The 17,954-nt window shown below is 43.1% G+C and overlaps 1 protein-coding gene across 3 annotated transcripts in view; it reads right to left on the bottom strand.

Annotated features, from left to right (window-relative positions):
• The window catches only part of ADARB2 (adenosine deaminase RNA specific B2 (inactive)), a 468,569-nt gene that overhangs the window by 12,403 nt on the left and 438,212 nt on the right, over positions 1–17,954 (bottom strand). For all 3 annotated transcript variants that reach the window (XR_010725610.1, XM_066232435.1, XM_066232436.1), the window contains one exon: positions 9,697–9,878. Coding sequence is in view for 2 of the 3 variants with exons in the window: in XM_066232435.1 (XP_066088532.1) it covers positions 9,697–9,878 (182 nt within the window). In the remaining variant the exon portion in view is untranslated. The remainder of the gene's footprint in view (positions 1–9,696; positions 9,879–17,954) is intronic.

Below are 17,954 nucleotides of genomic sequence, written 5' to 3'. Positions count from 1 at the left end.
GTGTGGACACTTTATAATCAACAATGCTTTCGTAGCTACTATCTTGCCTTAATAGAGCACATTCTGGGGAAACCGTATAAGACGCAGGACTCTGAAGATCAAGCACGAGGAGACTGGAGGGTGGACATAGGCTCTTCCTGCTTAGATATTGGTGACAAGCCCTCTGGGTTCCCACCAGCCTCAGGGAGTGCACAGTCTAAGAAAAAACCAGGCCATTACAGCTTTCTTGCTTTTTCTCATCTGCCAGGTTGGTGAGCTGGTGGCTGAGATGGTTGAAAGCCAGTTCAGGGGCATGAGTGGTGTCAGCTACTGGCCACATCGTTACTGGTGTGCTGTGAGGCGGTTCCGGAGAGAGCGGCACCCATATTACCTATGTGGAAGGCTGTGGCATCTGCTCTAATGAGAGTTTTCCACACTGATTTTCAGGGGCTTCCTTCCTAGAGTGAATGGGAACATGACCTTATTTGTGATCATAAATGACTGTGGTTTGTATTCCTCATTAGTGTAAGGTGATGTGTTCACAGGATGTTCCCCAAAATGTCATGTTTCCTCTACGGTGGGAAAAATATGAATATATCATTTTATAACCTGATAATGACATGGTTTTTGGTTCCTAGAAAAATTGTCATTTCACAAAATATGGATAAAGAGACTTTGGCAGAATATGATTTATTTTGCTTCAAATTACATATTTTTTCACTATTATAGTGTCTAAAATGTAGTAATAAGCTGTTTCATACTGAATAAAAATATGGATGGCTTTCCTCTCTCTATTCTGCCTTATCCACTCAGGGTCATTTCTCTGCATCCCGAGTAACACATTTAGTGTCTCCTTCAGTGCTAGTCTGCTTGAATTGGCTCAGCTCCGTTTCTGTCTGTCTGGAATATTCTCACCTTCATTCTAAAGGGATACTTTTACTGGGTCTAGATTTTTTTAGATGAGATTAATTTTCTATCAGCTTTTTAAAGATATAATTTCCTTGATTTTTGTCTTCCAAGTATCAGCTCACTGTCTGATTTAGGTCCTTTGAAGTTGATGTCTTTTGTTTTCTGATTGCCTTTTAGATTTTCTTTTTGTCTTTTTTTAAATGTAATTTTACTGCTAAGGAGAGGACTTAAAAAATTCTTTTTTGGGTATAATATTCTTCTTATATCTGTAACATGATGCCTTCCATCTGTCCTGGAAAGTTCTCAGTTATTATTATGTCTTTAAATATTACTCCTATTCCATTTCTTTCTCTCTTCTCCTGGAACTCTTGTTATATGTATGTTAGACTTTCTCACTCTTTTACTTTTGTTTTTTAATTTTGTATTTTTCCTCTGGGATGGTTAAATTTATATGTCAACTTGGCTGGGCTATGGTGCCCAGATCCTTGGTCAAACACCAACTAATAATGATATTTTTAGCTGGGATTGACAGTTAAATCAGTAGACTTTGAGTAAAGCAGACCACCCATAGTGGCTGATGAGACCCACCTGCATAGTGGTCTGCATAGTGGTCTATGCAGGTGGGCCTCATCCAAGCAGTCCATGGCCCTCGGAGGCAGCACTGAGGTCCTTTGAAGAGGAAGGACTTCTGCCTGCAGGTTACCATTGTACTAGACTGAAACATCAACTCCGGCTGGAATTTCCAGCCTCCCCGCTTGCCCTGTAGATCTGAGACTTGCCAGCCTCCACAATCATTTGAACCGATTCTGAAAATAAATCTCTTTTTGAGTAGGAGAGTGATCATCTCCCGTTGGTTCTGTTCTCTGGAGAACCCTAATAACACGTCTTCTCTCTGTCCCTGTGCTGCAGTCTCAGTGTCATCTTCAGAATGATGCTCCAGTTTACTAATTTCCTTCTCAACTGTGCTTTATTTGCAGTTAAACACACAGTGTTTTATTTTCTTTATTTCTGAAATTCCCATTTGGTTCCTTTTTTCTTTTTCTTTTTTTCTTTTTTTTTTTTGCTTCCATCTCTCCCTCTATATTTTTCATCTTGTTCTTTAAAATTTCTTTTGCCTTGTTGAGTGTGGCCACGTGAAGGTCTGTGTCCATGAACCCCGATCTCTGGAGCTGTGGGTCTGCCTCTATCACCTGTCGTCTGCTGGGTTTTGTTAAAGTGGTCTTGTCTCCTCTCAAGCCTGTTGGTTTTTGGTGCATTTGCAAATTTTCTGTCGGATTATTTTGCTCTGACTCTTAGTAGGATCATTTTAATCTGAATCCAGGAATAGAGATGATTTCAAGGTACTCTGTAAGCCCTGCGAGGGTCTGCTCATGTAGGGTCAGACTGAGTCCTGACTGATTACCGAAGCTGCGACCCCAACCGCTTCCTCAAGCTCTGCAGCTCCTCTCCCACTTCTGCCCTCCGCCCTCTTCTCTTCCTGCCCCTCCTGCACGTTCCTGCTCTCATCCTCCAGGATTATGCTCAGACGTTACCCTCTCAGACCTTTCCTGACTCTCTGATTAGATTAAGGGTCACTTTTAATGTTCCGTTTGCATTATTTTTCTATAAATCTCTTATATACTGCTCACAAAAATTAGGGGATATCTCAAAATGCACTTTCAAGATCAGGGAACGTGCAGATACTCCAGTACTTTCAGTCTTTGGTACAGTGCATTTTCACCAATGAAGTAAAAGTTGGTTTTGCATCTCATTTGCATAATCAAACAACTTTCTTTGACTTGTTTGCTTTTCTGATATTCCTGTTTAATAAAAAAAATAAAATGCTTTTTTTTATTGCTTCATATTCATTTTGAAATATCCCCTAATTTTTGTTCGTATATGCTCCCCACTGGAATATAATCACCCAGGGACTATTGATTTTTTTTTTTAATTTTTAAAATTTATTTTATTTTATTTATTCATTTTTAGAAAGGAGAGAGAGAGAGAGAAGAGAGAGAGAGACAGAGAGAGAGAGAAGGGGGGAGGAGCAGGAAGCATCAACTCCCATATGTGCCTTGACCAGGAAAGCCCAGGGTTTCGAACCGGCAACTTCAGCATTTCCAGGTCGACGCTTTATCCACTGCGCCACCACAGGTCAGGCAGGAGTATTGATTTTTTAAAAATTTATTTATGATTTTAATTTATTGTGTTTACATAAATTCAAGTGTCCCACCGAATATATTTCCCCCCACCCCCATGTTCCCCTCAGCTCCCCCTTGCCCCTTCCCCCTAGGATTTGCTGTCCTGTTCTCTAGAATGCTGTTATGTATATATAATTTTACTAATCTCTTTCCCTTCTCTGATCCCATCTTCTCTTCCACTTTCCCTCTGACCACTTTCCCTCTGGTCTTTTTGATCTCATCTCTGCCTCTATTCTGTTCCTCAGTTCACATTGTTTATTATTTCTTTTTATTTATTCATTTTTATTTTTATTTATTTATTTATTTTATTTATTTATTTATTTTTTCATTTTTCTGAAGCTGGAAACAGGGAGAGACAGTCAGACAGACTCCCGCATGCACCCGACCAGGATCCACCTGGCACGCCCACCAGGGGCGATGCTCTGCCCACCAGGGGGCGATGCTCTGCCCATCCTGGGTGTCGCCATGTTGCTGACCAGAGCCACTCTAGCGCCTGGGGCAGAGGCCACAGAGTCATCCCCAGCGCCCGGGCCATCTTTGCTCTAATGGAGCCTTGGCTGCGGGAGGGGAAGAGAGAGACAGAGAGGAAAGCGCGGCGGAGGGGTGGAGAAGCAAATGGGCGCTTCTCCTGTGTGCCCCGGCCGGGAATCGAACCCGGGTCCTCCGCACGCTAGGCCGACGCTCTACCGCTGAGCCAACCGGCCAGGGCTTATTCATTTTTAGAGAGGAGAGAGAGAGACAGAGGAGAGAGAGACAGAGAGAGAGAAGGGGGAGGAGCTGGAAGCATCAACTCCCATATGTGCCTTGATCAGGGTTTCGAACCGGCGACCTCAGCATTTCCAGGTCGAGGCTTTATCCACTGCGCCACCACAGGTCAGGCCCACATTGTTTATTAGATTCCTCAAATGAGTGAGGTCATATGATATTTTTCTTTCTCTGTCTGGTTTATTTCACTTAGCATGATAGTTTCCAGGTCCATCCATGTTGTTGCAAAAGGTAAGATTTTCTTCTTACTCATGGTCATATACACATTGTGTATATGTGCCATAACTTTTTAATCCACTCATCCACTGAAGGACACTTGGGCTGTTTCCAGATCTTGGCTATTGTAAATAATGCTGTAATAAATATGGGGGTACATTTCTCCTTTTTAATCAGTGATTTGGTATTCATAGGATATATTCCTAAAAGTGAGATTGCTGGGTCAAAGAAGAAGTAAAACTATCATTATTTGCTGATGATATAATACTGTACATAGAAAACCCTGAAGTCTCAGTCAAAAAACTACTAGACAAGATAAATGAATTCAGCAAGGTAGCAGGATATAAAATCAATATTCAGAAATCAGTGGCATTTTTATACACCAACAATGAACTGCTTGAAAGAGAAATTAAGAAAACAATCCCCTTTACTATTGCAACAAAAAAAATAAAGTACCTAGGAGTAAATTTAACCAAAGAGGTTAAAGACTTGTACTTGGAAAATTATGAAACACTGATAAAGGAAATCAAGGAAGATACAAACCAGGAGAAGCATATACCGTGTTCATGGATAGGAAGAATAAACATCATTAAAATGTCTATATTACCCAAAGCAATCTATAAATTTAATGCAATTCCTATTAAAATACCAATGGCATACTTCAAAGATATAGGACAAATATTCCAAAAATTTATATGGAACCAAAAAAGAATACAAATAGCCTCAGCAATCCTGAAAAAGAAGAATAAAGTGGGGAGGGGTATCACACTTCCTGATATCAAGTTATACTACAAGGCCATTGTACTCAAAACAGCTTGGTACTGGCAATGGAATAGAACAGAGAACCCAGAAATAAACTCACAGATTGATATTTGACAAAGGAGTTAAGAGCATACAATGGAGTAAAGATAGTCTCTTTAACAAATGGTGTTGGGACAATTGGACAGCTACCTGCAAAAAAAAAAAAAAAAGAAACTAGACCACCAATTTACACCATTCACAAAAATAAACTTAAAATGGATAAAAGACTTAAATGTACGTTGTGAAACCATAAACATATTGGAAGAAAACATAGGCAGTAAACTCTCCAATATCTCTCATAGCAATATTTTTGCTGATTTATCTCCACAGGCAAGTGAAATAAAGGACAGGATGAACAAATGGGACTATATCAAACTAAAAAGCTTTTACACAGCAAAGGACACCATTAAAAAAATAAAAAGAGCCCTGGCCGGTTGGCTCAGCGGTAGAGCTTCAGCCTAGCGTGCGGAGGACCTGGGTTCGATTCCCGGCCAGGGCACACAGGAGAAGCGCCATTTGCTTCTCCACCCCTCCGCTGCACTTTCCTCTCTGTCTCTCTCTTCCCCTCCTGCAGCCAAGGCTCCATTGGAGCAAAGATGGCCCGGGCGCTGGGGATGGCTCCTTGGCCTCTGCCCCAGGCGCTAGAGTGGCTCTGGTCGCAACATGGCGACGCCCAGGATGGGCAGAGCATCGCCCCCTGGTGGGCAGAGCATCGCCCCATGGTGGGCGTGCCGGGAGGATCCCAGTCGGGCGCATGCGGGAGTCTGTCTGACTGTCTCTCCCTGTTTCCAGCTTCAGAAAAATGAAAAAAAAAAAAAAATAAAAAGACAACCCACACAATGGGAGAATATATTTGACAATATGTCTGATATAATTTTGGTTAATAACCAAAATTTATAAAAAACTTGAAAAACTCAACACCAGGAAGGTAAAACAATCCAATAAAAAAATAGGCAAAAGAAATGAATAGACACTTCTTCAAAGAGGACAAACAGATGGCCAATAGGCATATGAAAAAATGTTCAACATCACTAGTCATTAGAGAAATGCAAATTAAAACCACAATGAGATATCACCTCATACCTGTCAGAATGGCGATCATTAACAAAACAATACATAACAAGTGCTGGCGAGGGTGTAGAGAAAAGGGAACCCTCCTGCACTGCTGGTGGGAATGCAGACTGGTGCAGCCACCGTGGAAAACAGTATGGAGATTCCTCAAAAAATTAAAAATCGAACTGTCCTTTGACCCAGCTATCCCACTTTTAGGGAGTATTGATTTTTGACCATCTTATTCACTGCTCTATTCCCAGTGCAAAATTGTTACTGGCACATCAAAAGTAATCAATACATATTTGTTGAATGATTAAATGAGTACCTGGCTTATGTTAACCAACTTCTTAATGTTTGGATAAATGAAATGTATTGACAACACAAATATTTTTCTTAAATGGTAAAATTCTCTGGCGCAATATAATTGTTTGATGTTCAGTTTTTGTGTGAAACAATTTCTTGTAATCATGGTGGAAATGAAATAAAACTTAACTAATATACAAATGTTTAAAAAAGAACTCCCCAGAAAATTGAAACAAGGTTTTTCTATAATTTTAATTTTTTTTATAAGCTATAGGCTAGATATGATTATTTTGTATGACAATGCATAGAGAGATCAGTGCTAATTTAAGGAAATGTCTTATTAAATAGTTCATTGAATCTAATTCTTTGATCTTCATGCAAAGATACTAGAACTGTTTTTAGATTATTCTAGAAGGATTTATAATACCCCCCCATTCCTTCAAGGGTACAAGAGGATAAATTTCTACCTCTAGTGACTGACTGTAAGAAAAAGGAGCCTGTAAGATATTTTTTGAAACTCTTAAACATTTGTGAAAAAATTTTAGGTTATTGCATAATATTTCTGTGTTTGTTTTAACACAATAATATTAAAATTACTACGTGCATAAAAGAAAATGTTTGCTTCTACTCACTGGGCTATTTTGCAAGATACTATCAATGATCATCAATATCAGAAATTTCTCCTGAATTAGAGAGGCTTGAGAACCCATGTCAGATTCTATATCTTAACATGACAATATCTGGGAAATTCAGATTCACACAAAAATGTGGATATGAATGGCAGCAGGTCTCCACCACACCTGATGCTGTTCCCTAAAGGAAGGGTCAGGAGTGCAACAGGGAGATGGATTGGGCAGAATTTACAGACTACTCTGGCAGACGTTTCAGTAAGTGGTAAACTTCTCTCTGATAAATTCAGTTGCTTATGAAACATGGAATCTGAAAAGTCTTCTGAGACACTGGCTATTTTTATTAGTTCAGGAAAATATGTGCTGTGGAGAAGACAACTGAGATTCTGCCCTATTTATCACACTGATCTGTTATTTTTGTCACATGAACATAAGCCGCGTGTCTTAACTCATAGTTGTAACATTCAATTCCTTTGGTCCATCTCTCAAATTTCATTTTCATTGCTATGACCTTGTCAAGGGCTGTAGAACTAATCAGAAGTTTAATCTTCAGTGTAGACTAAGAATGTTCAATATTAAAAATCATATATATATATATATTTTGTATTTTTCTGAAGCTGGAAACGGGGAGAGACAGTCAGACAGACTCCCGCATGCGCCGACCGGGATCCACCCGGCATGCCCACCAGGGGCAAAGCTCTGCCCACCAGGGGGCGATGCTCTGCCCCTCTGGGGTGTCGCTCTGCCATGACCAGAGCCACTCTAGCGCCTGGGGCAGAGGCCAAGGAGCCATCCCCAGCGCCCGAGCCATCTTTGCTCTAATGGAGCCTCGGCTGCGGGAGGGGAAGAGAGAGACAGAGAGGAAGGAGGGGGTGGGGGTGGAGAAGCAAATGGGCGCTTCTCCTATGTGCCCTGGCTGGGAATCGAACCCGGGTCCCCCGCACGACAGGCTGACACTCTACCGCTGAGCCAACCGGCCAGGGCCAAAAATCATATTTTTTAAATACTCCATTAACACGAATCAGACATTCTCGGTCCTATCCAGATTTCCTCAACTTGTGACTTTTTTTTTTGCTGAAGGAAAATAGAAACTGAGCCTTGAGGGTGCAAGCTCAGGCAGACCGCCCCCTCAGCCCGGTAGATCAAGAGCCAAAATCAGTTTCCATTTCACTTGTTGTTTTGCTAAAACGATGAGTATTCTTAAGCACAGATGTTTTATTACCACTCTCCCCATTTTCCCGTCTTTTTGAATACTCTGAGAAGGACCAAAGGCCAGACCTTCAGGACGGCTCTACTCAAACACGCCAACTTGCCTAAGGATCTGGGCACACAGCAGCTGTGATGTGGACTTGTGTTCCTCCGGTTTAGCCCGTAGGGTTAGGCTGGTCTGTGCAGAATTGTTCAAGTAAAGAGTGGGGCAAAAGGAGGCTTACAGTTGTGAGTACATGAAATAGAGTTTATTCTTGTATTGTTATTTATTACTGTATTATTTTCCATATGAACAACTGTACTTTTGCCCCACCCTCTATATTGTTGAACTGAGTGAAGAGGTGTCATTTCCTGAATACTTGCTGAGTGTAGTTAAGTGCTTTTCATGAGTTATTTTCTTAGTTCTTACTACCAGCCCCACGGGGCACTATTATTACTCTGGTTTTATAATTTAGAACGATTTTGTAATCTTGGGAATAAATCTTAGGCCTAACTCTTAGCCACACACTAAAAATGGCTCTTTTATCTTCCGATGTTCTGTTTCAGAAAATCTGGTCTGAGATGTGAGCCCGCCCATTTCCGCGGCCCGGGCAGCCCGGCAGCGCTGCCAGGCTCTCTGTCTGCGCGGTGTCCCTGTTTCCTCGGCACAGCCGCCCAGCTCTGCAGAGCGCTGCTCCTGCTGCCTCTGAGCTGCGATGTTTTCCTGCAGGCCCCGCATGAGGCTCTCACCCGCTCCGGGCGGTGTCCGGAGCCTTCCATGGCGCTGCGTGTGCAAAGCCCGCAGCCGCAGTGGAGGCGTCACCTTCTGAAACCGCTCCTTCGTCGTGTTGGTAGGACTCGACTACTTTAAAGGCAGTGCGACTCCTGACTTTTACAGCTGACTGTGCTGGGCAGCCTGGGAGGGCCATTCCTATTTTATGGAGGGGACACTGGCATTCCACCACATGACATGGGCATGGGGGATTATGCTTCCGGTCCAGAGCTTGCTGACTTGCTCCCAAATGCGTTTCCTGATTGCGTGCCAACCTGGCGGGTGTGAGAACACAGGGACCCCTGAGTCCAGCACCCTGCGCAGGGCAGCTGGGCCCTGTGCCAACCCCCTTTCTCCAGCCTCACACCCACCTGGCCCTCCGTGGGAAAGGCTCCTGCTGACCGGTGAGCTGCTGTCCTGTTGGACGCACACACAATTATTAGTTTTTATTTCCACTGGCACTGTGGACACCGCAGCTGAAGCGACACCAGGAGGGACTGAGGGGCTGTGTGCCTCCTACTATACATTCTCTGAAACGTGGCCCTTCCTACATTCACAGATGCGCTCTGACCTCCCCCCCCCCTTTTTAAAAGTTTTGGATTGCTGTAATTTTGCTCACTATGTCTCAAATATCCATCTGCCAAAATGGATGAAATCTGCCTGACTTGACCCTGGCCAGGTAGCTTAGTTGGTTAGAGCATTGTCCTGATACACCAAGGTTGTGGGTTTGATCCCCAGTCAAGGCACACATAAGAATCAACCAATGAATACATAAATAAGTGGAACAACAAATTGATGTTTCTCTCTCTCTGTCTCTCTCAAATAAGACCAAATCTGCCCAGTTTGGCCCGTTTGGGGCCTGCTGGGAGGAGTGTGTGTCTTTGAGGCTGAGTTCTCTTACCGCTGAGGAGGGGCCGGTTGTGCCGGTAGGAGGAGGGCAGCTGGCCAATGTCCTCGGTCCTGTGGCTCATCACCCGGCAGAGGTGGCCAGTGTGGTGCAGGCTGCCCACGATGATGCTGTGCAGGTACACGGGCTCGATGAAGTGGCAGAGGAGGGCGCCCTGCAGTCCCAGCACGTTCCACCTGGGGGAGACGGAGGGGTCAGTGTGTTTGCTCACCTTCGTGAGGACAGGAGGGGGCAGCCTTGCAGGTGCCCCCAAGGTAAGCTCCAGGTGGGCCTGCTGTGCTAGCTACCTGTGCCTTTCTTCCGTCCGCTCTGCTCCTGAGGAGTCCCTGTCCCCACCATGCAGACTGACGAGAGCCATCAGCTTTCGCCTCATGATAATGATCTGAGCTTCCTAACTGCTGGGGACAAGGTCTGCCAGTGGCTCTGCATTTTAATAAACATGCCCTTCTTTTTTGGAAATGGATTATTAGCTGCACTGGAAGCTACATATTCTCTCAGGGACTTAAAATTAGATTAAAGAGATAAAAGACACTCAGTGCCTGAAATGAATCTGCATTTTTCTTTATATTAGCGAGGAAATATCAGAAATGCATTTTGTTTATTTCAGTTTAGAGAAAATGCTTTCTTCCCTCTCTGTGTCCTCAGCAGTCAGCGTGACCCATAGTATTGGAATTAAATGATGTTATTAAGCGACCTTCTTTTGCTCTGGAGTGGTTTTAGATGCCAGATCAGGGATAAAGGGTGAGCCATTTTCCTCTGAAATAAGTAAGCTCTGGCTGGGTGTCTTTGCTTCTTTAAGCAAAGATGACAGGGACATTTTAAGAGATTTCCCCCCTAAATTTCAGAAGTACAAGGTTACATGTATCGGATACTTAAGGCGCCATTCTGTGGTTTCCACTCTAAATAACATGTTTAAAACCCAACCACCTTCAGCAGCGAGCATTATGCAGCTAATTTCTTACATCATTGTTCTCTTCATTAATTAACATTTCTCCCTGTTAGAGCGGTTATTGTGGTGCTTCCGTGCCGCACGTTTCTTTTCATGATTAATAAGGAGTCATTACATTTTCTCTTTCCCGAAGCAGTCAATTAACACAGAACCCTTTCCATTAATTACCGAGTGTTCAAACCAGCATGCCCTACCTGGAGAGCAATCTGCTCTGAGAACCTGCGACACCAATTGCTTTAAAAAGTTCTCTTTAAATTTTATTCCAAAAACACAAGCAATTTAGCGGGCGACATTAATCTGCCTGGGAAGCATCGCGGTGAATGAGGAGCATCTTTCAATCTCATGCAAGAAAAGGCAGCCATCTGGCCGGTGAGGACGGCGCACCCCCTCTCCCCGCGAACGCAGGTCGTTAAAGTAATGTGTTCATCTACATAAAACTCAAATGGAATATAAAAGGTAATATTTATATACAAACACTTCAGTCCTACAATTTAAACAGTCGTTGGTTTTATGAAACATTTACTTTATCAGATTTGCATAGCTTCACTTAAACAAAATAATGGAGGCCGTTTCTTAAGTCCGGTCGTTTTTCACAGAAAGCACGAAAAGGGCTTGTCCTCTGCACATTTGTAATTTTGCCAAGGAGCAAATGTCAGAAAGTTTTGGAGGAGCAGACATTCCTGAAAGCAACATAAGCACTTATCACAGACTTCGGGGACTCCTCCACTGACAGCGGCGTTTGTGCGAGGACCTTGACCTGCACAGGACAGCACGGTCTGACGCGCAGCCTGGGCACTCGGAGGGGAACTCAACAGTCCCCACAAGGAGTTTGTGGTGTCCGAGCTCTTCTGGAAGGAACGACACCCGTGTGTCCGAGTGGTAATTTGAAATTTGGCTTCTTCCCTTAAATCAGAAAACAGTATTTCTGAGCAGTACTAAGGACAGACCAAAAAGGGAGGAAAAATTTGACAAGGTCACCTTTTTGGCATTTCGCATACCTCCTTTTTAGATGTGAAGAGTCTGGGAAGGTATGCCAACAACAAAAAGAACAAGTTGCATAGTAAGTCTGTTTCACTATAAAAGTTCTTGCTATTTCTTTTTTAAGGATACACTTTATTTTTGACTGAATAGAGGCTTTCCTGTATGTGAACGTGCTGATGAAAGCAGACTCCCTTGCAGCGAAGGCCCTGTATGTGGGAGGTTTGTAGTTGTGACGATTTATAGCAAAAGACTGGGGTGCAGACCTGAGTGGATGTCTTATTACTTCTCAGATCGTGAAGTTTGAACACTTCTAATCAGTTAAAAGCAGGGAAATGGATATTTTCCCCATTGGTAAGGGAGCACTTTCTTGAAATGAGCTATGTCTTGAACAATAAAAATGAGTATTCCTACAAGAGATATCACGATACTTTAGACCCTCTTGTATTGGCTTTGAACAAAACTTCTGGAACATATTTGAGTGGTTCTGATTCTACAGGATTGTCGAAAGACAAATAACTTTTATATCTGTTTCCTGCTAATAACCTTTACAATAAAGAGAAATCAACTTTCTCCTTGCCTGGCTATAGGAGTTTAAAGTTACTCAGCTAACATGATCAATAAAACCAAATGTCTTTTTGAATATAAACTGGAGAATTTTTAGCATTCAGGATTGAATGGAAAAATTCCTCTCATTTTGTTCAAACAGCCAATATTATTGCAATGTTGACAGAAAAAAAACATCCCATGTCTCATTTTCAATATAGATAATTCCTAAATAAATATATTTTTGTCTGTTTGTTAATCACTGAAATACTGAAGATAAATGGGGGAGAGATCTTGGAGAAAAGGCTGCCTTTCTTGAGCCAAGAGAAGAAATGCCTTGCTCAGTTCAAACCTGGGCTCCAGGGTCAGGGGAAGCACTCTCAGGGAGGGTCCTTCTTTAGAAGATCACTACCCGTTTGCGCCTGGGATCTAGGGAACAGTGGTTACTGGTGCCTGTTTTGAGTGGTTGCTGTTTCTGCCCATTGTTTCTGCCACTTGACATGGTCCAGAAAGAAAGTGTAACTCTCCAAAGTTACAGTGAAGTCTGGTGCATCATTCAAGTACCAGCAGAAATATATATTTAGCCTGACCAGGCAGTGGCACAATGGATAGAGTATAGACCTGGGATTTGAGGACCCAGGTTCGAAACCCTGAGCTTGCCAGCTTGAGTGTGGGCTCACTAGCTTGAGCGCAGAGTTGCCGGCTGGAGCAAGGGTTCACTGGCTCAGCTGGACCCCCCCCCCCCCGCCCCGCTCAAGGCACATATGAGAAGCAATCAATGACCAACAAAATTGTTTTAACAACAAGTTGGTGCTTCTCATCTATCTCCTTTCCTGTCTGTCTGTCCCTGTTTGTCCTCCTGCCCCCCCCCTCACACACACACACATGCAATATGTATATATATTTAACCTGGACAAGAACAGACACATAGATCAGTGGAACAGAATGGAAGCCTTAGAAATAAACTCTAATAAACATGATAAGGACCACATGTTCAACAAGACTCAGGCAGTGCCCCAAAGCAGTGGTTTCCAAATTTGATACACACTGGGCTCGTCTGCTCCTCCGAGACTCTGATAGTGTTGGTTCAGGGTGCAACATGTGGTTATCAGTGCCCCCAGTGGTTCTAATGGGAGCCAGGGCTGAGAGTTGCAGGAAAGCACACAGAAGATTTTGGAGTCAAAAAATTAGGTGGAGCCAGGTCCCAGTAGAAGCCAGCTGTGCCGCTCTTGACCGCTTCCTGCTCCTCTAGGTCTCTGGAAGGTCCTCCACCTCAGGGGGGACTGGCAGGTGACTCTGAAGATCTCTGTACTGGTCATGTGGTCATAACAGGAGTAGAACTTCTCCATTTATCAATAGTCCCCATCAAACGATGTACCTCGTTGTGAAGAGGGACAACACTCTCCCCCTCGCATCCTCTCCTACTCCCAGTCTCACAGTTTCTCCTCACTTCTTTGACCAAGACAGGTGATAATGTTAAGTCAAAGGCATTTCTGCACAATTGGCCCATTCTGTTTCCAGTCTTCTGATACCTTTCCTTGGGCCTTTCTAAGAAAAAGAGAAGACCGGTAACCCTTTTACTCTATATCACTGCTAGAAATTCGTGCCATGCATACATGCTCAATAAAAGGCCAGGATATATATTGATATTTATATAAATGCAAGCAGAATCATGAGAGGATTGCTTGTCTGCAAAGCAAACAAAACAAAACAAAACAAAAAACTGGAAATAATCAAATTGCCTCTTAGTAGGGATTGGTTAATTCACAGAAAGAATATAGATACAGCTGTCTGCAGCCTGACTCATGCCTGGCACTAGGGTCATGGGTCACCATGTTGCCAGGTGCCCCTACTTCCCCCGCCTGACCTCCTAGCTGCACCTTCTCTCTCGGCTGGACTGCTCTTCTCTTCTGCCATCCTGCTGGCGCTTCTCTCTCCACTCCCATGAGTCGGCCAAGTTAGAGTATTGCCGTTGCCACAGAAACCATGTGTGCATCACTTGGCCCTCACTCAGGCTGTCACCTCTACTATCACCTCCTCTTGCATTCTAGCCAGCATGCTGTGCAGGGTCCCCAGTACTGCACGAAGGGAACCCCGGCTCCCGGTCAAACCCCATGCCAGCCACGAGAGTGCACCATCTTCAAAGTGAGTCCTCTAGCCCTAGGGAGCCGCCATGGGGTGCTAAGACACTCTGCGCACTGTGAAGGTTTGCAGCAAAACTAATGAGCCTTTTTAGGCCACTGAGCTTTGAGGTGGTTTCTTTCACATGGTAAATAACTGGTGTAGAGCCTGTTACTTTTTCTGAGCTAATCTATGGCTACCAGGAACTCCTCAGGAATTTCCTATATGTCATGGCAGTAAAAGCCACCTGAACAATAGTCTTTGGGGTGAATGTTGGTATCCACAGAAGAAGTGGGGGGATGGGGGCTAGGAAACATGGGTTATTCTGCAGGTGGACGGTTGGGGTTAGGACGATGTTATGCCACTTTAAGTTATTTTTGCCTAAAAGAGATTACTTCTATTTTACACACTGTTTCATTTCTCATCTCTATATCCTACCTGAAAAATGTTCCCTTTCTCTCTTTTTTAAAAAAATGTTTATTGTATTGATTTTAGAGAAAAGAGAGAGAGAGAGAGAGAGAGAGAGAGAGAGAAAGGAACATTGGTCTGCTCCTGTATGTGCCCTGACCTGGGATTGAACTGGCAACCTCTGTGCTTCGGGACAATGCTTTAACTAACCGAGCCAACTGACCAGGGCAAAATGTTCCCTCTTTTGACAGACCACTCTGGTTAAGTTTACACCCCACACACTGGTAAATGTGTATATTCTTGGAGGATCTAGATTGTTCTTAATCGTGTCTCGTATTCTCAGGGCCTGTCAGTTCCACCTCATCCTAGTCTCTTACATGGGGTGCAGCTCTCTGGGGGGTGGTAATGGTGGTGACCATGTGGGTAACAGGGAACCTTTCCTGTTGCTGAGTGTATGGTGTGAGGAAGGGCCCTCCCGGGACCTGCACCACGTTCTCTAGCTGATTCAGGGCCCTGGGCCCTCTTCCTCAGAGTTGCTGCATTGGCCTCTTGATTCCTGGGGGACAAACTATATTTATCCTAGGAGATGTCTCTTTATTCTTTTTATGAAGATGGAACTCATGACCAGAAGCTCTGACCTGTGTGTGTGCCACACAGGCTCCCGTTCATGGCTATTTCTCCTTCCCTGGGACCTCAGCATTGTGGTCCCCACCATGTCCAGCTGACATGGCATTTGTGAAGTGTCTGTGCATTCTCTTACACTGTCATTTAGGTCACTCTTATTTCCCATTAACGTTCATGGTGTCTTTCACTAGACTACCTAGATTTCTACTTCCATTTTGCAGAAACAGAGCCTTGATCGAATCCCACTGAGTGGTGAGTGGTAGGCAGTGGGCTGTTGCTTCAGACCTGGCTCCCTTTCACAGTGGTGTGGCCAGGTAACAGGTAACAGACACAGATGATTCTGAATTGTTGCTACTACTTTTATATTGAATCAATATTACTGAGTTTATCACTCACTGCTTTTTATCACTAGAGATATTATAAGATTTAACTTAAAAAATTAAAGATTATTACACAGTCTTTGATAGAGTAAAAGGCTGATTAAATAAGCTGTGAAAATTTGGAATTGGGTGTTGGGAAGAACAGTTGTTTTTTAAGCACCTGCATATTGTCATTGCAAAAATGAGCAACAATCTCATCTGATTTTAGGAGAGCTGGTAACACTAAAGATAAGGTGACTGCCAGTAAAGCAAGCGTCAGGGTGTCCCTGGTGGGCTGGTGGCAGAGAGGAGGAGACTCACCTTGAGAAGGACGGTGAGTAGCAGCCGGTGGCATCAGGAGAAACTCACTCTTCACAGCCTGAAATTCGAGTTCAGAAGCCAGACAGTACTGTAGTCCCCAGAGAACAGCTGTAATTTTTACAGTTCCTTTTTATGGAGAAAGTTTTAATCTGCTCATTTGAAGACCCATTGCGATCAATAATCAAGCTCAGGTACTTAAAATTAGAAACCATGTCTAAAGGAACATTAGTTCCAGAAGGTTTAGATTTTTATATGCCACTCAATTCTTGATTCCTAGAGACAAAAGCCAGAAACACCTCCCTGGTTTCTCCCGTCCATTAGAAGACTGGTGTTAGTGAGTGTGCAAGTTGGCCTCTCACAGCCAGAAAAACAGACAGCGTCTGTGGAACGTGGCCATGACAGTGATGTTTGCTGTCATCTGTGTCCTTGTCACATGGACACACAGGACTTGTTCAGTTGTACCCCTTTGAACTGAAGGACAGTGAGACTACTGTTACTACTGTTGGATGTGCCACCCAACCCAGCTTGTAGTTTTGAAAGTTGATTTTCATTGATGTGGTGACAGAACCCATTTCCCATAGTTTCATTCCATCTTCACCAGGTGATGTTAGTGGTGGCATTTTATGAATAGATTTTACTATGACTTTTTCTTGTTTCGGGTAGCCACTGCAAACAGGGCTACCTGAAACAGTGGGCATTTATTTTCTCCTAGTTCTGGCAGCCATGAGTCTGAAATCAAGGTGTCAGCAGGCTTTGCTTCCTCTGGAAACTCTGGGGAGAATCAGTACCAGGCTTCTTTCTAATCTTCCAGTGACTGTGGCTGTTGAGTTCCTCAACTTGTAGATACATTGCTCTAGTCTCTGCCTCCATCTCCACATGGCTTTCTCCCTGTGTATCTGTCCCCAAATGTCCTCTGCCTCTCTTATAAGGTACATGAAGTTGTGTTGAGAGCCCACCTGAATAACCTAGCACAAGCACCTGCTCCCACCATTCTTAATTTAGGAATTAAGGTTCACAGGTTCTGGGCATGAGGACACAGACATAGCTTTTGGGAGGTCACCACTCATCCAGCACTGTAGTCCATCAAGTGGTCTGCCCCATCTCCTGTTTATAAGAACCTACTGTTTCCCCTCTACCATAGGCTCTATACTCCACTGTGGGGAGTATGTCCCAAGTATATATGTGGAAATTTGAGAAAAAGCTTTTGTAAAACAAAATCATGGAAAAATTGCTTATAGGAGTAATCACTTGGGAACATCTCTGATATCTAGCCACAGGAAACTTTGATGATGGCATATGAGATACAATGTAACATACAATGTTATAGACAATGTGAAACTCAATATATTACATAATGTTCAGTGTTATAGACACATTAGACACAATGTTATGCATAATATTATAGGCAGAGTATGAGACACAATGTTACACACAATGTTATAGACACAATATGAGACAACATTGCACATAGTGTTATAGATACAATAGGAGACAATGTTATATACAATGTTATAGATAAAATATAAGACATAATGTATTACACAGTTTTATAGACACATTAGACACAATGTTATTATACATAATATTTAAACACAACATGAGACAATGTTATAGAGACAATATGAGACACAATGTTATATGTATTAAGTGCTCATTATTTTAAAAGGAGCCAGGCTTATAGTGTTAACAGTTTGTGAGCAAACTGCTATAAGCAGCAAAATCCTGACAATAGGAAAAAGTAAGTGTTTAGAAAAAAAGATTAATGCAAATATTGCAAAAGCTCACTGCTGTTTTTTGACTATTGGGATGTTGGCTAGTTTGTTACTTTCTACTTTTTCTTTTTCTAATTTTTTTATTGTGTTTATTTCCTAATAGGGAAACCTTCACATCTGTGATGCCACCTGCTTCGAGCTGGTTTTCCAGCAGTAATGAGTTGATCTCCTAAT

This window comes from Saccopteryx bilineata, chromosome 5, assembly GCF_036850765.1.
Source record: "Saccopteryx bilineata isolate mSacBil1 chromosome 5, mSacBil1_pri_phased_curated, whole genome shotgun sequence".
Taxonomy (NCBI): Eukaryota; Metazoa; Chordata; class Mammalia; order Chiroptera; family Emballonuridae; genus Saccopteryx; species Saccopteryx bilineata.
Note: the sequence above shows the minus strand (reverse complement) of the source record. Positions and strands in the feature narration are given on the sequence as shown.